Source organism: Sceloporus occidentalis, unplaced genomic scaffold, assembly GCF_023333645.1.
Source record: "Sceloporus occidentalis isolate IW3139 unplaced genomic scaffold, rSceOcc1.0.p SCAF_47, whole genome shotgun sequence".
Taxonomy (NCBI): domain Eukaryota; kingdom Metazoa; phylum Chordata; class Lepidosauria; order Squamata; family Phrynosomatidae; genus Sceloporus; species Sceloporus occidentalis.
In genome coordinates, this window is record NW_028317027.1 from 1445376 (window position 1) to 1470940 (window position 25565).

General features: G+C 42.8%; 1 protein-coding gene across 1 annotated transcript in view; it reads right to left on the bottom strand.

Moving 5' to 3' along the window:
* Positions 1 to 25565, bottom strand: part of LOC149289183 (gamma-aminobutyric acid receptor subunit alpha-5-like) — an 81398-nt gene that overhangs the window by 22720 nt on the left and 33113 nt on the right. Inside the window, exon 6 of the mRNA XM_089490855.1 lies at positions 8457 to 8600. Within this exon, the coding sequence (XP_089346981.1) occupies positions 8457 to 8600 (144 nt within the window). The remainder of the gene's footprint in view (positions 1 to 8456; positions 8601 to 25565) is intronic.

Below are 25565 nucleotides of genomic sequence, written 5' to 3' on the forward strand. Positions count from 1 at the left end.
TTTTTGTTTTTATTTCATTTTATTTGCCAACCTGCACCCCCAGTTATGCACATCTATATGCCACTCTGCCTCCCTGATATGCCTTATACCCTCCTATATGCCACTCTGCCTCCCTGATATGCCTTTAACCCCCTATATGCCACTCTGCCTCCAGAAATGCCTTATACCCTCTTTATGCCACTCTGCCTCCAGAAATGCCTTATACCCTCTTTATGCCACTCTGCCTCCAGAAATGCCTTTTAACCCCTATATGTCACTCCTATATGGCATTTTGGGGGTTAAAAGACATATCCATGCCTCCAGAAAAGCCTTATGCCACCCATACAACACTGGATCTTAGTCTCATAGTTAGACCTCATTTAAGGTCTGATTATAAGATGACCTCGATTATAAGATGAGGGGTATTTTTCAGAGCATTTGCTCTGAAAAAACCTGTCTTATAATCGAGCAAATACAGTAGATAAATTGATTGTTATCAGGGTTATTTATAATATTGGGTTTATTGAGTTTATGTATAAGGTTTCCCACAAAAGGTGCCGTGTCTAAAATCAGGTATGCAATATAATTGTATAAATAAACGCAACTACCACCCTTTGTACATATAGATATTGGAGCAAATACCAGCCAATTATTTGCATGTAACATGTGCCATTTTTTTAGCAGTACTTTTCTCCTTTTTTGTTCAGCAACTTATTATTTGCCATTGCAATCGCAAAATACCAAAAAATCTCAGTCATTTTGCTATTCTGACACCTTTATTTATAATCCTCATCCATCAAAAATATGTAATATGTTAGAATCAAAGGCAATCAAATGACTCGCGTAATAGAGTAATCATTTTAGTTTAGTTACAGTATAACATAGGGCACAACCAAGCAATGTACAAAGGGATGACCTGAAATCGCTGTTTACCGATGGCTGTGGGTTTCAATGCCGTAGCTCTTCTTCATCCTGACTATGATGCCTACCAAAATAAAGAAACAGATGCTCAGCACTCAAATGGTAAGGTGAGTTTATTTCACACAGGCAACATTTCGACACACAGGTCTTTCTGTTGCCTATGTGAAATAATTTGAGTGCTGAGCCTCTGCTTCTTTATTTTGGATTTATTGAAGGACTTGGTGGTACCCTGGCTCGTGCACCATCTCAATACTGAGTGCTGTATTCCAACCTTTTTTTCTGTGTATTGTGATCCTGCACCCACACAGGGTACCAAACAGCACGGTCCTCTAGGGTATTAACGCCACATCTCAGTTAGGTAATCACCCACGATTTATTTGTAGTCCACGTATGAAGTTATTTACAGGATTACATAGTACACAAATTCCCTACAAACAAAAGCCTAGCTCGTCTGAGCGCTTACTAACATATAACTCCCTCACTACTAAGGGTCTAAACTAAAACAAAACGTAATCCCACCAACCTCTTTGATGGTCTCTTTTGTGCATAGCAAGCTCTGCTGCTTCCAAACAAACTCTCTCTCCCCCTCTGTCCAACAGGTCAGGTTATATTGCAGTCAGTGCAGCTAATTACTTGCAGCTGACCAGTGCATTGGAGTCAGCTTAAACTCCCGGCCTGGAACCCGTGTCAGTCCAGGTGCATGTAAACTGCGGGGTGGAGCACCAGCCTGCCCTATATGTCGTATAAAACCCTGCAAAATCGAGGGGGAATGTATACCCCTTCCACGACAACACCCCGCACCTTGTTACATATCCTCCCCCCCAGCTCAGACCCATCGGGGCGAGCGGCCTTGGACCACAAACAGTGAACTCGGGAGAGGCCATCCACATTACCCTGGGCAGTACCAGCCCTGTGAACCATAGTAAACTGGAATGGCTGGAGATTAAGGAACCACCTGGTAACCCTGGCATTCTTTTCCTTGTTCTGCCTCATCCAGGTTAAAGGTGCATGGTCAGTAATCAGTGTAAACCTTCGACCCAACAGATAATACCTTAAGGACTCTAGTGCCCATTTAATAGCCAGGCATTCTTTCTCAACCACCGAGTACCTCTGTTCATGAGGATTTAACTTCCGACTTAGATACATGACTGGATGTTCCTCTCCATCATGTGCTTGAGAAAGAACCGCGCCCAGGCCAACATCTGACGCATCGGTCTGTACAATGAATTGCTTAGAAAAATCCGGAGCTACCAATACGGGGTCAGAACACAAGGCCTCTTTCAAGACCTGAAAGGCATGTTCTGCTTCTGGGGTCCACTTAACCATAACCGGGCCTTTAGCTTTTGTGAGCTCAGTCAACGGGGCAGTAATGGTGGCAAAGTCAGGGATGAACCTGCGATAATAGCCGGTTAAGCCCAAGAATGCCCTTACTTGTTTCTTTGTTACAGGACGTGGCCAATTGGAGATGGCTGCTACCTTGCTCTGTTGTGGTTTAAGGAGCCCCCGCCCTATCGTATAACCCAGATATTTAGCCTCTTCTAAGCCTAAAGAGCACTTAGCGGGGTTGGCAGTCAAACCGGCAGCCCGTATACTATCCACTACCGCCTGAGTCTTCATCAGATGTGTTTCCCAGTCCGCACTGTGAATCACTACATCATCCAGATAGGCAGCTGCATACTCTCTATGGGGCCTAAGTATCCTATCCATCATACGCTGGAAGGTGGCTGGGGCACCATGCAAACCGAACGGTAACACATTGTATTGGAACAACCCCTCAGGGGTAGAAAAAGCGGTCTTTTCCTTTGCTCTCTCTGTTAAGGGAACCTGCCAATATCCTTTGGTCAAGTCCAATGTACTCAGATACCTGGCTTTACCCAACCTCTCTATGAGCTCATCCACCCGAGGCATAGGATAGGCATCAAACTTGGAGATATTGTTTAATTTACGGAAGTCATTACAGAAGCGTATCTCTCCATTTGGTTTCGGCACCAACACAATCGGGTTACTCCACTCGCTTTGTGACACTTCAATCACCCCTAGTTTTAGCATCTTTTTTACCTCGGCACTAACCGCTTCACGTCTAGCCTCGGGTATTCTGTATGGCTTCAGATTGATTTTCTTTCCGGGTTCGGTGATAATATCATGTTTTATTATGTGTGTTTTTCCTGGTACTGGGGAAAACACATCTCTATTTTTTAACACAAACTCCCTGACTTCCTGTTTCTGATGAGAAGCAAGAGTGTCAGCAATGTACACCTCAGGTTCTTTCCCACAAGCATGAGTGGGTTGCCCTTTGGTCATGGTGAAGACCTCTCGCTCTACCCATGGCTTCAATAAATTCACATGGTAGATCTGTTCTGCCTTCCTCCTACCCGGCTGTCTTACTTTATAATTAACCTCACTGACACGCTCAATAATTTCATATGGCCCTTGCCAGCTGGCTAGGAACTTGCTTTCAACTGTAGGGATAAGAAGCAATACCCGGTCCCCCGGTTTGAAGATCCGAAGCCTTGCATTCCTGTTATAACTGACTTGTTGGGCCCTCTGGGCTTTTTCCATATTCTCCTTCACTATGGGCATTATAGCTTCCATACGCTCCTGCATTTGAGCCACATGTTCTATAACACTACGGTGAGGGGTATGCTCTTGTTCCCATGTTTCCTTGGCAACATCCAAAATACCTCTGGGGTGCCTGCCATATAATAATTCGAAGGGTGAAAACCCAGTGGAAGCTTGTGGGACTTCTCTAATAGAAAACATAAGATAGGGTAAGAGATAATCCCAGTTCTTACCGTCTTTGTCTACCACTTTGCGTAGCATGGCCTTTAATGTTTTATTAAACCTCTCTACCAGTCCGTCTGTTTGAGGATGGTATACTGAGGTTTTTAGCTGTTTAATTTTGAGCAGCTTACATAGCTCGGTCATAATCCTGGACATAAAAGGAGTTCCCTGGTCTGTGAGAACCTCTTTTGGTATACCCGTCCTGCTGAACATCATCATTAACTCCCTTGCAATACTCTTAGAGGAGGCATTCCGTAGGGGAACTGCCTCAGGATAACGCGTGGCATAATCAACAACAACTAAAATGTATTGATGTCCCCTAGCTGACTTAAGCAGAGGCCCTATCAGGTCCATTGAAATTCATTCGAAAGGGACCTCGATAACAGGAAGGGGTACCAGTGGGCTGCGGAAACCTTTGTGCGGTGCCTTTAATTGACATTCAGGGCATGATTTGCAATACCTCTCTATTGCAGCGTATATACCTGGCCAATAAAACCGGGTCAGAACTCTCTCTCTGGTCTTCTCAAATCCCAGGTGCCCACCTAGCACATGGCCATGGGCCAGCTTTAACACCGTGTGTCTATACGATTGTGGGACCAGCAACTGTTCCATCTCCTCCTCCCCTTTCTTCTCTACCCGGTAAAGCAGGTTATGTTTTACTTTGAAATAAGGAGAACTTAAGTGCTTGTCAGGGTTTACAATGGTATCCTCCATTACTTGCACATTCTCTCTAGCCGCTGCCAGGGTTGTATCCTCCCATTGGGCAGCTCGGAAATTTCCAGGGTGGACTCCCAGATCCTGAAACTCTACTTGTGCTAAGGGGGCCTCATTATGGGGAGGTTCTACTTCGTTACCCAGGCACACTACTGGTGACTCTTGTTCATCGCCTGGCTCCCAATCAATACTGGAGAAAGGAAAAACATCCATTCCTTCTACCTCATGGGTTTCCTCAGAGCCCGTTACCTGAGGAACTGAGGGTTTTCCTGTTATGTTGCAGAAATGGGGGAAGTCCCTCCCTAATACTACATCGTAGGGCAATAGGGGTACCACCCCTACCTGCCATTTGACCGTTCCTACATCCGTGACAATATCAACCTCTGCCGTGGGGTATGAGTGGGTGTCACCATGTATACACACAATATCAAGAAGTTGCCTGGTATCTACTTTCACTGGCTGAAGCAGAGCACTTTTTATCAAGGTAACTTCACTCCCAGAATCAAGCAATGCTTGTACACTCTTCCCTTCCACCCTCACTGGTCTTAAATGAGTTGTATCAATCGCAATAGTAACCACACACATTTTCGAACAAGTCAACAGAGTCTTGTGTAGGGCCCTGGCTCCTACATCACACTGCATGGGCTCTTCACCCTCTGGACAATTACGCGCAAAATGTCCCAGCTCGTGACATTTGAAGCATCTTATGTGTTCCTCAGTCTGCTCTTGTGGCCGCAATGGGAATTTTGGGTGCCTGTTACCACCATAGTCATACTGTCCCATGCGGGGTACGGGGTTTTGTCCTTTGCTTCCGGTTTTCACGTTTGTCCGGTTGTTGAGGGATCTGGACTTTGGCTGTGCAGAAGTACTATGCAGCTCCTTAACGGTCAAATACCTCTCAACCAGACACATCATCTCCTCTGGATCCTTCGGGTCCCCTTGGCTGACCCATTGTCGCAGTTCTGTAGGCAAATTCCTGAGAAAGCGATCCATGACCACCATCTCCATTATTTTAGTAGCAGAGTTGATCTCGGGTTTCAGCCATTTCTGAGCAAGCCTCAGCAACTCATACATCTGGGCCCGTGTAGGTTTACCCATGTCATAAGCCCACTTATGAAACCTTTGGGCTCTAAGGGCAGGGGTTATGCCTATACGCGTTAGAATTTCTGTTCTGAGTTGTACATAGTCCTGGGCTTGGTCATCAGGTAAATCTTCATAGGCTTTCTGGGGTTCCCCACTTAGACAAGGAGCTAATAACCCCGCCCACTGGCTTGCTGGCCAGTTTTCTCTGGTAGCAACCCTCTCAAAAGTAGTGAGATAAGCTTCCACATCATCTGCCTCTGACATCTTATGCAGGAAATCAGTTGCTCGAATACGGGGCCCCTTATCCACAGTGGGGCTCCCTGCAGAGGGCGATAGCACTTTTTGCAAAACATTAGCATGGACAGCTCTGTCCTCATGCTGGGCTTCTCTCAGGTTTTCAACTTGTGCAGCCAGTAAACGATTTGTCTCCTGCTGTACAGCAGTCGCCTGTACCAAAGCCTTCACCAGCTCTTCCATCATAACACCAAGGCAGATGACTAGTATGAAGGTACTGTACTGATTGGGTATCCCACCAATTCACAAACAATCTTCAATATGCAGACTGGCAGAGACTTTGCATACCCACAGACCTTTTATGTGCTGTGCCTGCATTCTCCACCATATTGTGATCCTGCACCCACACAGGGTACCAAACAGCACGGTCCTCTAGGGTATTAACGCCACATCTCAGTTAGGTAATCACCCACGATTTATTTGTAGTCCACGTATGAAGTTATTTACAGGATTACATAGTACACAAATTCCCTACAAACAAAAGCCTAGCTCGTCTGAGCGCTTACTAACATATAACTCCCTCACTACTAAGGGTCTAAACTAAAACAAAACGTAATCCCACCAACCTCTTTGATGGTCTCTTTTGTGCATAGCAAGCTCTGCTGCTTCCAAACAAACTCTCTCTCCCCCTCTGTCCAACAGGTCAGGTTATATTGCAGTCAGTGCAGCTAATTACTTGCAGCTGACCAGTGCATTGGAGTCAGCTTAAACTCCCGGCCTGGAACCCGTGTCAGTCCAGGTGCATGTAAACTGCGGGGTGGAGCACCAGCCTGCCCTATATGTCGTATAAAACCCTGCAAAATCGAGGGGGAATGTATACCCCTTCCACGACAACACCCCGCACCTTGTTACAGTATGATGCCTACCAAGCTTCCTCTGCACTTTCTGCAGCCCTCATTTTCTTTACGTCTCCACATTCCTTTTCTGCGATACCCGCCATCTTCACATTTGCCCCTTTTCGGTCTCAAATACAGATCTAACATTCAGATATGTTCATATTGAACTAGATGATTGAGTTGGAATCAAAACTGCTTTCTAAAAATAAATCGACGTGAATGCTTCTAGCTATATTGATTATGTATTATGTAACCACTGGATTTCAATAAATAAATCATTTATTCAGTGAACTATATGTAACAAATGCACACATGCTATAAATATACCACTACTAGGAAGGGTAGGATGTTTATAATACACATCATTTATATAAACTGACAGATCTCTAAAAGGAAACAAAATAGCCCCAACATCTTTGTTTAAAGGGTAAACATGTAGTATCAAGTAGTATTTTAGCATATAGCAAAACAAAAATGAACACGAGAATTTTAGCCAATGATTAGGCAACTGTATAAGCTCAATTGGGTTTATTCACCAAAGGGAGAATGGTCAGGAGTGTTTGCAGGAGACTTGTGATTTCAGCTTCACTATGCATGCAGGGCTAACCCCTGCCAGCTTCTTCTTTAGGAGGAGCTTGCCTGGACCTGTATAATGCAAAATTGAGTTGTGCAAATTGACCAAAATTCAACATTTTTATTTCTTTTTTGGTCCATTCGTTTTCAGACAACAAATTTTATTTACTGCCTTTTTGGTTTAGATAAAATTCGTCTTTTTCCAGTCAGAAACATAATTTGTTGTCACACACCCTTACGCAAGCTTTCTGTCAGGTTCCACCCTTCTCAGCCTGGAGTATTCAATACTTTGTTATGCTCATGTTGTTCTACAACCACTAGTGGCCGCCCCTCTCTCTCTCTGAAGCACCCAGACCTTATTATTGAAAGCAGCTGAACCTTCTTACCTGGATTGAGCTCTGCCTATATAAACCTGCTCTGCCCTTCAGTCAGGGCCTTTGCGTTGAAGTTTTATGACCATTTTGCTCTGGCCCTGTACCTGATCCTGAATTGTTCCTGGCTTCCCGTGTACCTGATCCTCAACTGTTCCTGGCTCCCAAGCCCTGGCAGGGGGCTTCCTGCCGTCAAGCCCTGCCAGGGGGCTCCCTACCATCAAGCCCTGCCAGGGGGCTCCCTGCCGTCAAGCCCTACCAGCGGGCCCCCTGCCATCAAGCCCTGCCAGTGGGCTTTCTGCCAAGAGACTTTCAACCTGTACTTGTTTTTCCTGTCAACATCCCTCTAGTCATTATGCATCGTGGGCTACAGACAGAACCCCTTGTATCCCTTGCATCTGGGCTGCTACCTGACCTGTTTACCCAGTTTGTGACACTTTCTCACTCTCTCAATTACTCTCTGACACTCTCAATCACTCTCTCTTAAGCTTTCTCTTCACCGATCGCTGTCCCTGTGGCTCCTCCATTTGCAGAAGTACTCCAAGAGGCCAGAATATTAGAGAGGGATTTGTTGGAAAGGGAAGTGTTTTTGCACCTCTCTTTCTCTGTGATTCTGGCTTTTTGAAGTACATATGCAAATAGTGGGAGCTAAGGTGCAAACCACAGTGACAGCCTCTACACTGTTACCCCAATCTCAGTGAGTGTTGATGCTCTGCCCTTTTGCAGAAGGGTTTGGATAATGGACCAGATACCAGGAAGAAGCATATGAACAAAGAAGATATAAGAACAAGAACAGGCAAGAGAAAAAGTGGGCTACAGAACAGCAGATGAAGACAAGGAAGCAGTCAGAGGAGTGAATATATGGTGAAAAATACAATGCATTGGATACATGTTTATATCTCACCTGTGCTTGTGCTGATGTTTTCTGTTCCTACAGTTTGTCCAACTAAATGATACTGATTTAGACGAGAGCCATCTTCTGCAACAACCACCGACTTGTGGGTGACATTAGTCCACTCATACCTCAGTTCAGAATTAGGATATGCATCTTCAATGAGAAAAAGACATGCAAATTATGTTAGGCCTCACCAACATTCAGAATGTCAAAACACAAACATACAAATACTAATGAGTTATAAACTTGGAACCACATGGTATCTGCTGCAATTCTAATTAGCAGCATAACATTCCTTTAATCTTCAGAGTGTATACAATATTGTAGAGGAGGCCTGTAGGCCCTATATAGCCAAGCTGGTCAGCACCAAAAGCCTGGAGATCTAACATCTAACTTCCTGGAAGTAACAGTAGTAGATAAAACAAATGAAACACTTTTCACCTTTTTTAGAATTGTTTAAATTATTGTAGCACTGACATGCTTTAAAAAAAAATTCATAGGCTGATGTATTGATTAAAAAGTGGGAACAATGTGACAGGGATTTGTAAAGTCGGAATCCGAGCTATAATTTTTTAAAAATATTATATTTGATTTTAGGAAAAGGAAACTATAGCAAACAATGAAAACATACAATTTAAAAAGACAGCTATGAACCTCAAGTGCTTTGTGGTTTTGTACAATAGAGACCCAGCATAGATACAATTGTATGGATGTGGTTTTAAACTCCTTTAGACTGACAACCACTAAATGCTGCTGTAAGCAATTAACATAATTGCCATATCCAATCAGTCAGATAAGCTGTGTAATTAGTAGACTTGTGCATTCGTCTTCGGGCGAACATGAAAACGAGCACGAAGAGGCCGTTTTTTTGTTCGTTCCGAAGGAACGTAGAACAGAATACAGTGCCGGCAAACCGTAGGCGAAGACGAAGACTCACAATCACGAAGAATCGAAGATTCTTCGTGATCGTCTTCGTTTTTGCCGCGCAACCGCCAAAATTTCAAACAGGAGTGAGCTGATCCTCGTCTGTCCAATCAGCTCACTCTTGTGACGTAACGCTAAGGGTCTCGTCCAATGCCTGTGCTGCTGTTTTTTGAATTCTGAAGGCGCCTTTATAAGACCAGAGCTTGCCTGAGAGATCCATTCATTTTTCGCTGTGACTGCTTTGGCAACACCGCTGTGCTGCATCCGAGCGTTACAGAGAGAGATTGTTCTGTTCTGTGTGAGACTGGTAAGCCTTAGCCTGCCATTTCTCACTGTGTACTTCATCCTCACTTCAGTGCTACTTAATTAATATATTTAATAATAATAATTTGATTAATTTAATTTTTTTTAAATTAATTTGTCATCAACTTTAGTGTAAGTGCTGTTGAGTTGACAGTGCACCCAGTGCCTCAGTGGCACTGGGGTGCCCTTGCCCTGGGCTGGCACTAGTGCCTATTGCCTGTCCTGCTTAAATAAATTAAATAGAATTTATAAATTACAATTTAATAGAATCTATAATTTAATAGTTCATTATAATATTATATATATATATATATTTGTCAGTCATATATATATATATACTATAGTATACTAGTGTAGAGTGTACTGTAGACATTCATCTACTAGTGTCTAATTTAAAATCAGTAATATTAATTAATATAATTAATAATTGAATTCATTATAAAATTATATATATATTTGTCAGTTATAGTTAGTAATAGTATACTAGTGTAGAGTGTACTGTAGACATTCAGAACATCTACTAGTGTCTAATCTAAAATCAGTAATATCAATAATTCTCTAATTCTTTCTTATCTTAATAGTTAATTAAATTAGCTATAAATAAAAGTAATAATATTAATTAATTACTACTAGCGTATAGTTCAGCTAATCTTATTAGTACTGGTGCTGCAGCTCTATAGTTTGTGCTTTGTTTTAGCAACAGTAAGAGACCAAGTCAATTTTTCTTAATTAATCTTTCATTTTATTTCATTTGTTTTGCTCACCTCAGTCCATCAGTGAAGTGAACTTGTTGGGCTAGTGAGTGCAGCCGCATAAGTGCTGTGTTTTTTTTTGATCAGCAAGCAGTGACGTTAACTGTTTTGCAAAGATTTTCTCATTTATTTTACATTTTATTTCAATTTTATTAAAAGTACCCTTAGTGTTTTGCTCACCTCAGTCCATCAGTGAAGTGAACTTGTTGGGCTAGTGAGTGCAGCAAGCAGTGAAGATAACTGTTTTGCTGTGACATTTTATTTTATTTCTAATTCTTTTCAAGAAAAATTGACTGTGACGAGCTGTACTAAGCAAAGCTTCAAGCTACTAGCTGTAGTACTAAAATAATTCTAATCTTCTTTAATCTTAATCTATAATATATTATAAATAATAATATTCTAATTCATAATCTATAATATAAGTAATTCTAATTCTAAATTCTAATTCATAATCTATTCTTCTATCTATAATACATAATATATAAGTAAATTAGTTCTAATCTATTAATATTATATAACTTAATATTAATTAATAAATCATATACTGAATCTGATTTAACCTCACTTTAGCTTAGTGGGTTTGAGAGCGTCTGCCTAGAGGTAGACTTATAGTAAGGAAATATAGCTTTAGGCTAGCATAGTGGTAGGCTAAGCTCTTAGGCCCGTGTAAATTCAAATTAAAAATAAAATACTGCTAGTTATTAAATAGTTAATCTTGAGTTAATAATTTCAATAACTTTAGGATTTTGGCAGATTGCACACAGCACAGTGCAGTAGTGCATAGTTTTACTTTTTAAGCAGTAGCACTGAAGAGAACTTCCTCTAATTTTTTTGTCTTTAATTCGTTTTTCCTTTTTTTTATTTTTTTTTTTTTATTTTTTTTTTTATAGTTTTTTAAACACTACACTACACTACACTACACTACACACACAACACAAAATTTGAAATGGATCCTCCTTTTGGGACTAAGGAGGGACAAGCTCCATCTACCACCACCACCACCACCACCAGCACCACCACCAGCACCACCACCAGCTCTAAGATGCAGCCTTTGCGTCAGTCTAGTCGGCCAAGTAGGCCAAGCTCTCGCTTATCATTTGGGGAAGCATTGCTTGAAGGATCATCAAGTAAAGGAAAGGCACCAAAAGCAGGCAGTAGTAGTGCGGCTAGGCCCACAAGCTCTATGGTTTTTTACGGAAAGCCTAAAGCACCAGAAGCACGTTCAAAGTTAAAGGGTAGCACAAGTAGTACCAGCCCAGTGACTAAAAAGAAGTGCCTTTTGCCCCAAGCAGCATCTTCCCCATCCACCAGCAGCATGCAAGGTACCAAGCAGAGCCAAATTAGCAGCAAGACTCAGAGGGGTCCCAAACCAAAGCGATCTCATTCCTTTGTAGGGAAAACCACCACCACCACCACCCCCGCCTCTACCACCACTAGTGCTGCGCCTACTGTTCCCACTGGTACCGCCACGCCATGTCCTCCTAGTACCTCTAGCAAGCCACCAAGTCCTTACAAAATTTTTGTAAAGACAGTTAGAGAGAGGGCTACACATAGTGGAACTCCACCTAGCGAGGTAGCAGAGGAGCCTGAGACTGAGAGGCCAAGTGCAGAGTCTATTCTTCCTGCTCGCACTACTACTAGTCACGAGTCTCACGACGATATCAGTCTTAGCTCCAGCCTAGCAGGAATTCCATTCGATCTGGCTAATGAAGAGCTAGACTATGAGCCAGAGGAAGTAGAGGAGATGAGTGGTCAGGAATCAGATTCCTCAGGGAGCAGTGTCCAAATGACTAGTGCACAATTTTCCCCTGAGCCTCCACCTTCTCCGCTACGATCATCACCATCACCACCACCAGCAGCAGCAGCAAAACCTAGCAAATCTAAAGCAATTAGCAGTCCCACTATGGCCAGTACTGTTACCACCAGTCCCACCACCACTAGTTCTGCCTCTGTTCATCCACCCCGAGCAGTAAGAGCAGCACCCAAGGCACACTCCAAGGCTATGCGCGCCCCAATTTGGGAGCACTTTGAAAATGTTGAAGAAGGGCGCTATGGAAAGTGCAAACATTGTGGGAAGCTAATAAGCAGAGGGAAAGTGTCTGGCCATTTTACCAGTGCTAGCATGAAGCATCACCTCAGCACTCAACACAACGCTGTGCTATTGGGGAAAGATGCAGAGGTAAAACTTAGTGCAGGCAGCATAGCTGGTGGCCGTGGAAAAACCCCAACAGCTTCTTCTTCTGAGCCAATAGCAGCAGCAGCAGCAGCAGCAGCAACTAGTGCTGGCAGCCAGAGACCAAGGCAGGTTGGAGCACTGCATGCCCAGCCCACCCTGGAAGAATTTGGGGCATTCCACTCCAAGAGAACGATGCCCAAACAGCAGGCCAATAAAGTAACGCGACTTATTGGTCAGTTCATTGCTGTTGGAGGGGCATCCTTCTCCATGATTGAAGGGGAGCCTTTCAAACAATTGATGGCGGCTGTGGCTCCACAATACACAGTTCCGTCACGTTCCACTTTCAGCAGGAACATTGTCCCCTCGCTGTATCGGTCCTGTGTTGCAGCAGTGAAAGAGGAGCTTTCCAAGGCTGCTGGTCAGTGTGTTCATTTCACTACAGATTTGTGGAGTGCACCTAGCGCCCAGCATGCCTTTCTTTCTTTGACAGCACACTGGTGGCAGCCCGGTGTGTCTAAGGAAGTTGCTGCAGCAGGCTACCGATCATTCCTTCTCCATGCAGAAGTGATGGATGAAAAGCACACTTCCCAAAATATTCTGCATGCGATTAGGAAAATGTTTAGCCTTTGGGTGGGAGCAGAGGCGGGCACCAATGTTGAAGTTGGTTTTGTGGTAACTGACGGAGGTGCCAATATGGTGAAAGCGCTGCGAGATGGTCATATTGTTGGTGTGCGCTGTGCAGCCCACATCATCCATCTTGTAGTGAAGGCAGCAATGTCAGAAGGAACTAATGTGGCAGCAGTAGTTCTGTCCCGCTGCAGAAAGATCACTGGGCACTTTCACCATAGTGTTAAGGCTAGCCAACTTTTGAGGGAAGAGCAAGAGAGGTCAGGTCTTCCCGTACACTGCCTACGTCAGGATGTCAGTACACGGTGGAACTCCACGTTAGACATGCTAGAGAGGATTTTGGAGCAGCAGAGGGCAATCCATAATCTTGCCTCAGAGCACAATATTGGGATTACCTCTCCATTGAATAGGGAGGATTGGACAGTGATCGCCCAGCTAGTGGCAGTCCTTAAACCATTCAGGGATGCCACAGAAAATTTAAGCTCAAACACTGCCAGTCTGGCCCAGGTAATCCCAGTGTTCTCCCATCTAGGCAGCAAGATGGATGTGTTCCTTGGAAACCGTGAGGCTGTTCAAGGTGGCACTCTACATCCTGACGTAGCAGCCATAGTCAGGAAGCTGAAGGATCTGCTAAAAGTACACCTTCGCAAGCGAATGGAAGAGAGTCCCGAAATGATGCTAGCGTGCCTTTGTGATCCAAGAATTAAGGGAAAGCTATCTTTGAAATTCAATGTTCTCAGTAGCTACCGGGAGCAATTGGTCAACAAGGTGCGTGACTGGCAGCGTAAAATGGGAATGCTGTCCGAGGAGGGTGAGGTGCAGGAGGAGGAAGAGATGATGTGGTCTGCTACCCCTAGCAGCAGCATCAGCAGCAGTGCCACAAGCAGCACAACACAGCTGAGTGGAGCAGCTGCGTTTTGGGAAGAGGCACTTGGCAGTATAGTTGGACCATCTGACAGAGCTAGCAGCAGAAAGGAGAGTAGTGCTGCTGAAATGGTCAAACTTTACCTCTGTGAAGTTCCTTCTGCTCCTAATGTTGATCCTCTTAGCTACTGGGATGAAAAGAAGAGTGTGTGGCCTGCACTCTCATGGGTTGCGCAGCAGCTTCTATCATGTCCGCCAACCACTGTTCAAAGTGAGCGCGTGTTTTCTATGACTGGAAACATACTGAGTCCACAGCGCTCACGCATGGCACCTCATCTGATGGAGCAGATTGCCTTTCTTAAATTCAATCTGCCCAAATTGGGTTACCCAGCTCTTAGCTTGGAAAGTTAAATTTTTTCTCTCTAATGTTTAAGGTAGTTTCTCCCCCTGGTTGCACTTGCTGCGGTGTGGCAATGCCTGCTACCTCCGCTGGTGTAGCCAATTTACGCTAGGGCCTAGTGTCTGAGCTCTGTAAGTCCGCTCCCAAACGCCTAGGACTGACAGTCTTTGGATGCTTTGCCCTGGGGTGAAACAGGTGAGTGGGTCGTCAATTGCCCACTCATTCACCTTTTTCCGTTTCCAACGCTGCTGCTGGTGGTGGTGCCAGTATCTTTTGCCAGTTCGCTTCCTGGCTGAAATCATGCCTCAGATGTCCCTAATGGAAAGGGTAGTTTCTCCCCCCTGGTTGCACTTGCTGCGGTGTGGCAACGCCTGCTACCTCCGCCGGTGTAGCTAGCTTATGCTAGGGCCTTGTGTCTGAGTTCTGTAGGTCTGCTCCCAAACGCCAAGGACTGACAGTGCTTGGATGCTTTGCCCTGGGGTGAAACAGGTGAGCGGGTCGTCAATTGCCCACTCATTCGCCTTTCCCAATTCTGCTGCTGCTGGTGGTGGTGCCAGTGTCTCTCTTCAATGCCAGTTCGCTTCCTGGCTAGTGTCATGCCTCGAATGTCCCTGATGGTAAGGGTAGTTTCTCCCCCCTGGTTGCACTTGCTGCGGTGTGGCAACGCCTGCTACCTCCGCCGGTGTAGCCAGCTTACGCTAGGGCCTTGTGTCTGAGTTCTGTAGGTCTGCTCCCAAACGCCAAGGACTGACAGTGCTTGGATGCTTTGCCCTGGGGTGAAACAGGTGAGCGGGTCGTCAATTGCCCACTCATTCGCCTTTCCCAATTCTGCTGCTGCTGGTGGTGGTGCCAGTGTCTCTCTTCAATGCCAGTTCGCTTCCTGGCTAGTGTCATGCCTCGAATGTCCCTGATGGTAAGGGTAGTTTCTCCCCCCTGGTTGCACTTGTTGCGGTGTGGCAACGCCTGCTACCTCCGCCGGTGTAGCCAGCTTACGCTAGGGCCTTGTGTCTGAGTTCTGGAAGTCCGCTCCCAAACGCCAAGGACTGACAGTTTTTGGATGCTTTGCCCTGGGGTGAAACAGGTGAGCGGGTCGTCAATTGCCCACTCATTCGCCTTTTCCAATGCTGCTGCTGCTGCTGCTGGTGGTGGTGCCAGTGTCTCTTCTCTGCCAGTTCGCTTCCTGGCTAGTGTCATGCCTCAAATGTCCCTTATGGTAAGGGCAGTTTCTCCCCCCTGGTTGCACTTGCTGCGGTGTGGCAACGCCTGCTACCTCCGCCAATGTAGCCAGCTTACGCTAGGGCCTTGTGTCTGAGCTCTGGAAGTCCGCTCCCAAACGCCAAGGACTGACAGTGTTTGGATGCTTTGCTCTGGGGTGAAACAGGTGAGTGGGTCGCCAATTGCCCACTCATTCGCCTTTCCCAATTCTGCTGCTGCTGCTGCTGGTGGTGGTGCCAGTGTCTCTTCGATGCCAGTTCGCTTCCTGGCTAGTGTCATGAATCAAATGTCCCTAATGGTAAGGGCAGTTTCTCCCCCCTGGCTGCCTCTGTCTGCGGTGTGGCAACGCCTGCTACCTCCGCCGGAGTGGCCAGCTTACGCTAGGGCCTTGTGTCTGAGCTCTGGAAGTCTGCTGCCAAACGTCTAAGACTGACAGTGTTTGGGTGCTTTGCCCTGGGGTGAAACAGGTGAGTGGGTCACCAATTGCCCACTCATTCGCCTTTTCCAATTCTGCTGCTGCTGCTGGTGGTGGTGCCAGTGTCTCTTCGATGCCAGTTCGCTTCCTGGCTAGTGTCATGAATCAAATGTCCCTAATGGTAAGGGCAGTTTCTCCCCCCTGGCTGCCTCTGTCTGCGGTGTGGCAACGCCTGCTACCTCCGCCGGAGTGGCCAGCTTACGCTAGGGCCTTGTGTCTGAGCTCTGGAAGTCTGCTGCCAAACGTCTAAGACTGACAGTGTTTGGGTGCTTTGCCCTGGGGTGAAACAGGTGAGTGGGTCGCCAATTGCCCACTCATTCGCCTTTCCCATTTTTCAATGCTGCTGCTGGTGGTGGTGGTGGTGCCAGCATCTCTTCTCTGCCAGTTCGCTTCCTGGCTAGAGTCATGCCCAAAATGTCCCTAATGGTAAGGGCAGTTTCTCCCCCCTGGCTGCCTCTGTTTGCGGTGTGGCAACGCCTGCTACCTCCGCCGGAGTGGCCAGCTTACGCTAGGGCCTTGTGTCTGAGCTCTGGAAGTCTGCTGCCAAACGTCTAAGACTGACAGTGTTTGGGTGCTTTGCCCTGGGGTGAAACAGGTGAGTGGGTCGCCAATTGCCCACTCATTCGCCTTTTCAATGCTGCTGCTGGTGGTGGTGCCAGCATCTCTTCTCTGCCAGTTCGCTTCCTGGCTAGTGTCATGCCTCAAATGTCCCTAATTGTAAGGGCAGTTTCTCCCCCCTGGCTGCCTCTGTCTGCGGTGTGGCAACGCCTGCTACCTCCGCCGGAGTGGCCAGCTTACGCTAGGGCCTTGTGTCTGAGCTCTGGAAGTCTGCTGCCAAACGTCTAAGACTGACAGTGTTTGGGTGCTTTGCCCTGGGGTGAAACAGGTGAGCGGGTCGCCAATTGCCCTCTCATTCGCCTTTCCAATTTTTCAATGCTGCTGGTGGTGGTGGTGGTGGTGGTGGTGCCAGCATCTCTTCTCTGCCAGTTCGCTTCCTGGCTAGAGTCATGCCCAAAATGTCCCTAATTGTAAGGGCAGTTTCTCCCCCCTGGCTGCCTCTGTCTGCGGTGTGGCAACGCCTGCTACCTCCGCCGGAGTGGCCAGCTTACGCTAGGGCCTTGTGTCTGAGCTCTGGAAGTCTGCTGCCAAACGTCTAAGACTGACAGTGTTTGGGTGCTTTGCCCTGGGGTGAAACAGGTGAGTGGGTCGCCAATTGCCCACTCATTCGCCTTTTCAATGCTGCTGCTGGTGGTGGTGCCAGCATCTCTTCTCTGCCAGTTCGCTTCCTGGCTAGAGTCATGCCCAAAATGTCCCTAATGGTAAGGGCAGTTTCTCCCCCCTGGCTGCCTCTGTTTGCGGTGTGGCAACGCCTGCTACCTCCGCCGGAGTGGCCAGCTTACGCTAGGGCCTTGTGTCTGAGCTCTGGAAGTCTGCTGCCAAACGTCTAAGACTGACAGTGTTTGGGTGCTTTGCCCTGGGGTGAAACAGGTGAGCGGGTCGCCAATTGCCCACTCATTTGCCTTTCCCATTTCCTTTTCCATTTCATTATTTTCCTTCTGATACACAACCAACCAAACATAACACACACAATAACACATATAACACATATAACACACAGTGACATCACACATAACACACATACACACACACTTACAATGCACAAAACACAAGGACCTTTTCCTTGTTATTTGCCCTGGCCTTCACTCACTAATAGCATTACATTAACACTATAACTCACACTTCACCCTATAACATTTTTCCATCCACATACCTGCCAACAGACCCAACTTTTTCAGGGACAGTCCTGCTTTTTTCCAGTCCTGTCCCATCTAATTTAGCTAAACTAGGTATGCAAAATGCAAATACACATAGGTAGTTATAGCTCGGTAGGTAACGCTACTATAAACATTTAATAAATATAATCAAGTACTAAATAATAAATCTAACTTTAAAATACATTTAAATAAACCCCTATTTTTTTTTAAAAAAAAACATTAAAATTAAATTATTATTATTTAGACATAATCCATCTTTAACCAAACCAGTGCACTGCTACTAATCTTAAACATAACCGTACATTAACCCTAAGCTATTTTTTAGTTCTTGTCCAACATTTTTCCATCAGCATACCTGCCAACACACCCAAGATTTTGGTGGACAGTCCTGCTATTTTCCAGTCCTGTCCAATAAGTAAGTTGGGTTGTTGCAAAGTATGCCATTGTAAATAGGTAGCAAATGTTAGGCATGTAAAGTGGTCCAAAATCAATTTAAAAATGTAAAATATTCCCTATTCTTTTATTAAACATCTATGGACAGTACACCTCGGTATGTGTGTGCAACTCTATTGGTCGTTTCGGCAGGGGGCTCGCCTGCCATCAACGAATGAAGTGCATTCTGCAGTTCTGCAATTCACTCGTTGATGCCAGACCAGCCCCCTGCCGAAACGACCAATAGAGCTGCACACACGTACCTTCACGGCAGCTGCTGCTGCTGTGATGTGTTATTAACCCCGTATTAACCCCTGCTAGGCAACCAGGAGGAAAACGAAGATTAAACGAGCACGAAGAATGTCCGCGAATATTCGCCCGAAGAGAAGACAGGAACGGGCGAATATTCGCGGAATACGAAGATTTTTTTTTCCCCGAAGACGAGCACGAAGACGAACACGAAGAGCCCCCTGGTGCCCAAGTCTAGTAATTAGTAGATTCTACCCAGTGGACACAAAATTCAGGAGGCAATTTGCAAATATGCCTTACTTCCATCAAAAAGAAATATTCGGTCCCTAATCATATTAACACATATATCATCAATAGGCATATTGCCTGTCATTCTAAAAAAAAAATAACAAAAAATGTATTCTTTCCATTGGTAAAATATCAAAAATGTGCTGATCTATCTAAATAACCAAGGAAAGGGCTTGCAAACTATAATTACGCACACCTGTACCAGGTGTGTTATTTACTATATACAAAAAATTCCATAAACACTTTTTTTTTTTGTGTCTTTAATAGGTAAAACCAAAATTATATTTTGCATTTGTGGCCTTATTGCTCTTAATATTCTAGATGGACACTTCTGCAGTGTTCTAGTTTCTTAGTAAAGTTGATGAAATATGACAGGAGATTAATATTTAATTTGACCAAGTAAAATTAGATGGATAGACACCACTTTTTGAATCAACTAAATATCACCTATTATTGTAATTGTAAGAGATAGTAGATACTTTCTGGTTTATGAGATAATTTCTCTTAGTTAGATATTAAGGGGGGACATATATTTAAATCTGAGCTTAAAATACATCGCTGTATATAGTAATGAATGTCCACATTGACAAAAAGTTCCTCTGCCTGGAGAAAGAAGATTACTGACCTAGAGTATTTCTCTAGGAATAACTATGTAGAGTCATTTTGCCATTTTCAGGTTGACAGCTGGGCCACCCATCTAATAGACTCCCATCCTAAAGAAATTGATGAGTAGTAGCTTGCTCACTATTATTATTATTATTATTATACTTTATTTATAAAGCGCTGACAGATTCCGCAGCGCTATGAGAGAATGCATTGATTTTCATTTCACCTGTGTCTGTTCAGTTAGCTTCCAGCAGCCATGACAGTGCTACCAACTTTACCAATCCTTTAAATCATCCCTCTTCTCAATTATAAACAACATTTGAATAAAAGTGTTAAATGCCAAGGTTGTCAGTTTCCAATGTGAGATGGAAAACCAGATAAATTATGCTCAGAAGTGACTCAGAAGATTTTTGCACACATACACAATAATTAAATTGACTATACCCAATTAACTGATATAAATACACATATATATATTTTTTTTTGCAACATGTCATTCTGAGTGTATAAAATAAAGTATAGCAATAAAAGTAGAGACTTCAATGGCTTTTATGTTTTCTCAGGTGCAACGACCTTGTAAAACACAAAATTATTTTTCTATTGAGGAACACTCTTACTTTGAAAGCAGAAAAAAACTCTCTTTGATGATAAAAAATATCTGCTTATCTTGGTCACATCAGGTAAGATCACAAGGAGGAGACTGACATCTTTCCTCCTCCATCCTTCTTATTTCCACTTCACAAACAGACCTTACTGACCTGGAATAAAAGCAGCAACTCTTACAGTGAACCATGTTAAGTATTCGATGGTCACCTAATGAATCAATATATGGCTCTGTTGATATATAGATAGATAGCTAAAAAAGGTATATAGTGAAAAAGGAAGAATCTTATGCCGGACTGCATCAAAAGTAGAAAATAAACAGCAAAATATATTCTAATAAAATGTGTTTAAAATAAATTACATTATTTTGAGCAAAATATTTAACGATAATATTAAATTAATCCGCAAACCAAATGTTGTGCTCAGTAAATGGGATACTATTGTATAACTTTTTATATATTATGTTGCTAAACAATAGCTGCCATCAATTGTGAATAGGATGGGACAGTCCCAAAAACTGACCTTATGCTTTATGTTGTCTGTCCTAGCAAATCTTTAATTCATAAAATGCAAGTTACTTGATTATCACAAAATACCTCTGAAATGCAGCCTTTTTGGCATTCTTAAAATTGCTAGTGTGTGAAAACAGCTTTTCCTTAACATTGAGATTCTCATTGGTCAAGGTTAGATGAAGATGATGATCTGTCACTTTGGACAAAATCTACATGTTCATGCCTCAGTACACTAATAAAACCCTACACAATGGTGTTTATAGATTAAAATATTGAATATATGTATACATATATAAAAACATGATATATATACATATAACTTGATTATCTTATCTCTCCTTGTTTGTTGAGTTGCTGATCATTGTTGATTAGTTCATTCAGCCTTTATAAGGGCACAGGAAAAGAGTGATAGCTTTATCATAAGACATGACAGTTTTGCCTGCCTTGAGCCAGCTTTTCAGCTTTCCTGAGGTCATTTTTTTAATATTCCCCAAAATAACTAAACTGAAAAAACTATACATTTTGGGAAGTTTTGATAAATGGATTTATGTTGTGCAGCATTTTCTAGAAGAAGGAGCTTATGTACCTTTATATATTTACCTTGGCTCACTAAAATGCATTAATTCCACAATTGTTTTTCTAATAAAATAGCAAAATACACACTATATAGATAATAAAAAGGACAAAATTACTGCTTCCATATCAAACCGAGGGAGATAGCTTTAAGATAAGAAATGCTGGTTTTGCCTGCCTTTAGCCACGCATTTCAGCTTTCCTGAGGTCATATAGTTAAATATCCCCCAAATAACTAAACTGAAAAAGTTGGATGAATGGATTTATGTTGAAAGCTGTGAAACTGACAGTTTAACAATTTGTATGAGCCTACATTTCTGTTAGTGATGTTAATTTGTTATTCACCTATATAGCTTCTCTAGCAAGTATAGGCACCCGATGGCTGTGTAAGAAAGTTATAGGTATAAAATGGAGGAAGAAGGACACTGGGAAGAATTTGTAATATATGGAAGGGATGTACAGTTACCACCAACCATCTCCCAGTTGGTCACCGATAGCATGAAAAAATGTTACTCTAGGCTCAATCTGCAAAGTACCTGAAGCTGGTTGTACATTAAGCCTTATGTATTAAAATTGTGATGGAACATTAAAAAAATATTGTTTTAATCAGCAATTCAAGGATACTGCAAGAATATGTGCACTTCAACGAAGGCATAACACTAACAGGAGAGTTGACAGGAGAGTTGACAGAGTTCTGGCTTTACCTCTCTAACCTTACTGTTCATTATGAAGGACCAACACTAGCAAGTTTCTCTGGTGAAGGGCTGAACTTGAATAATTTTGAGTTAGTGAGATAGCATACAGAGCACAACAAATTCTTCCTGCAGAAGAAGCTCACTGGGGTTTGACCTTAATTGTGTATAGTTAAGTGAAGTTGAACCATCCCTTTAATGAATAAACCCTGTTGTTTCCAAGAAAGACAACTCCACAGTATTGGAACAGTTTTTTTTGGGGGGGTGCTCTGAAAAATACCCTCGTCTTATAATCGGGGTCGTCTTAAAATCAGACCTCAAATAGGTTTGACTATGAGACTAAGATCCAGATACCCGCAGCGATGCAGGGGACCTGGATCCCCCTGTGTTATGCCCCCCCCCCAACTTACCGGTGCTTCTGAGTCCCCGGTGCTTAGTCCGAGCAGCGTGTAGAGCTCTATGCGATTCGCGTAGACAACTTCCGCTTGAGCGGAAGTTGTCTACGCGAATCGCATAGAGCTCTACACGCTGCCCAGACTAAGCACCGGGGACTCAGAAGCACCGGTAAGTTTGGAGGAGGGGGGGAGTGTTAAATGGGGGGGGCATAAGGCATTTCTGGAGGCAGAGTGCTCTGTGAAATGCCTTTTAACCCCCTTAATGCCACTCTGTCCCATAATATGCCTTTTAACACCCTAAATGCCAGAGTGGCATATAGGGGTATAAGGCAATTCTGGAGACAGAGTGGCACATAGGGGGTCAAAAGGCATATCATGGGGCACAGTGGCATTTAGAGGGTTAAAAGGCATATCATGGGGCACAGTGGCATTTAGAGGGTTAAAAGGCATATCATGGGGCACAGTGGCATTTAGAGGGTTAAAAGGCATATCATGGGGCACAGTGGCATATAGGGGGTATAAGGCATTTCTGGGGCAGAGTGGCAAGCCTGGGGGCAGATGTGCATAACTGGGGAGGCAGGTTGAAAAAAAAGGAAATAAAAACAAAATATTTTTCTCAATCATAGCTTTTATTAACAAACAATTGTTCACATAGTTTACATGAATTAACATCTAGTGGTAAAACTTTTTTTCCTATAGGGTCGTCTTACATTCAGGCTTTTTCTTTTTTCAGAAATTAATATTCAGATTTTGGGGGTCGTCTTATAATCGAGCAAATACGGTAATATGCAGTGCATTGTAGAATATCTCCGAAATCATCCAGAGACCATACAAGCCACTTGTAACCCCATGGTGAAAAATGACAATTGGAAGTATTAAAAACAATCCATTTCTAATATTCTTATTTATCTAAAGGACAAAATCATCTTTTTACAAGGCTTTGCCTTTAATGTCAACTTTACCATTAGATATTAAGTTTTCCCTTTTTTCCTCCTACCTATCTAACTGATCTATATTTTAAAGGAAGCTACTAGCTTAAAATGAATGATCCGCCTGTATTGAAGTTGCAACATTCAAAACTGCTTTAGGCATGTATTGGAGATGTGATGCTGGAAGTCACAAGAGACAGCAATATAATATTTCTCTGCTAATACAGTGTTTGCTCTGCTTTTATTTTTTTCATTGCAAACTGAAACCTTTCAAATTCCCTTTTTTCAGTCTACCAATTTACTAATCTAGCCCAGGAATTCCTATTAAATACACCACTCAGGGCATAGTAGTTATGGATATTGAACCAAGATATTGGATGTTCTGAATGAAAACACAAGATGGAACAAAGCATGACGTTCTATACTGTAAATTAACAAATTTTATCAGAAACTAATGAAACCAAATTGTATTATAATTAAGGGTTTGCTTATGCTGTATGTTATGATTGTGTTAGCCAGGTTTGAAAAAAAATGCAATCGCCTCTCTCACCCTCTGTCTGTGCACCACTCCAAGAAAGAGAAAAATCCTAATTTTAAATGGTGACTTGAGTATGATGAGATATTATGATAATTCTTGATGATAATAGAATACCAGTAGCATTTTATATTGAAATGCTCATAATTCTTACATTCAAAACAAACTATGAATGTCAACAGGTTGAAGGCAAGAGCTCCTATCATTTTGCTTCACTTTTTGCCTATATTGTGAAATGTATATTTTATTATTTTTAATAAACAACATAAATATAGCCAGATTACCCCAAAGATAAAGTATAGTCTTTAGGAGATCATAACTAATACTATAACTTGAGTCTTTTCTCCTCTTGTGTGGACTGCCATGCCCTGTGTCCTTGTCTGTTCCATCATCTGCCTTAAGGAATGGAGATGTCACTCATGTCTCACATTATTTAAGTTTATAATTTTGTTGGATGGTGCCAATTTTTTTCTGAGAAATTTGTTAACAAACTATCGGTAATTTTATAGTTTAGAAAATGTTTTATTTATTTTTTTGTTACTAGCGGCAACAGACACAATGTATGTGTTTACAAAAAGAAACTCAAAATTGGTCAATGAACCACATAATTTCCTCAGGGTGCTGAACAGAAATCCTCAGTATTTCATTACAATTGTAACTCTTTTAACCGCTGTCATTAATTTACAAGTCGCCCCGTTCACCACATATGTTAAATTACAGTGCATATACCCTCAAGAGCAGGGTGTTTTAACCATGCTTAAAGCTCATCAGATTGTGAAGTGTTGCAGAGTATAGCTTGATTACAATCGTGCAGACACATCAAAGCTGGATTAGTGGGGTTATGAAACAGATCATGGTAAAGAGTGATTTCAGCTTTGAACAAAACATGCCGAGGGCTATTCCACCCATGCTGTTGATGTTCCTACACTGACTTGAAAGTGGTCCCTGCTGAATAGGGTTTACATTTAAAGCACTACATTTACTGTTTGTCAATGTAAACATATGTAATGGAGATGTCAAGAGCATACTTTGGTTTTTATTTTTTTTTAACAAACCACTTATTTCCCAAAATAACTTGTTTCCACACAGCAAATAACCGTTTACATGTAGTTGGTAATGTATTTAATTTATAGGGAAGCTATTGAATTGGATAAGTACTTGCATATGTGAATAGAAAAAAATGATAGAACCGATTAATAAAATAAAACTGTAGGATTAATATTCAGTTTTATATATATATATTAATTTTATTAGGGTAAATTAGACATTTAATCCACAGCTGTATTTTGTTATAGTGAATTTATCAACATGACAAAAATGTCAATGAAAATATTTTAAACCATATTTTTAGATTTTTTTACTAACAGATTTTAGCTCGCTGTGGTGTTTCAATAACCTCAACATTCGAGGATATTATCTTTTTTAGTGGAAATGGACTATACAAATTCAGATCCATTTACAACAAATTCTGTTTAATATTCTGTTGAATATGTTTAACTATTTAATGACAAAGCCCGAACAGTAAAAAGATTGTATGGATTTAAGAGCAACAATGCTCTGTAATCATCTTATCAAAACTCTAATCCTCACATTCACATTGAGTTGAAAGGACCCTTGTCTTCTATTTCAAATACAATAATATGTCACCATGGACTGTATTAACTTGGAAGCTATATATCAAGATGCTCCAGCTGCGCCTGTCTGCATGAGGTTTATAGCAAACCTATGGAACATGAAGAAAGTAATACAGCAAATATAGCATAGTGAATAAGAAAAAAGGATAATGAAAGAAA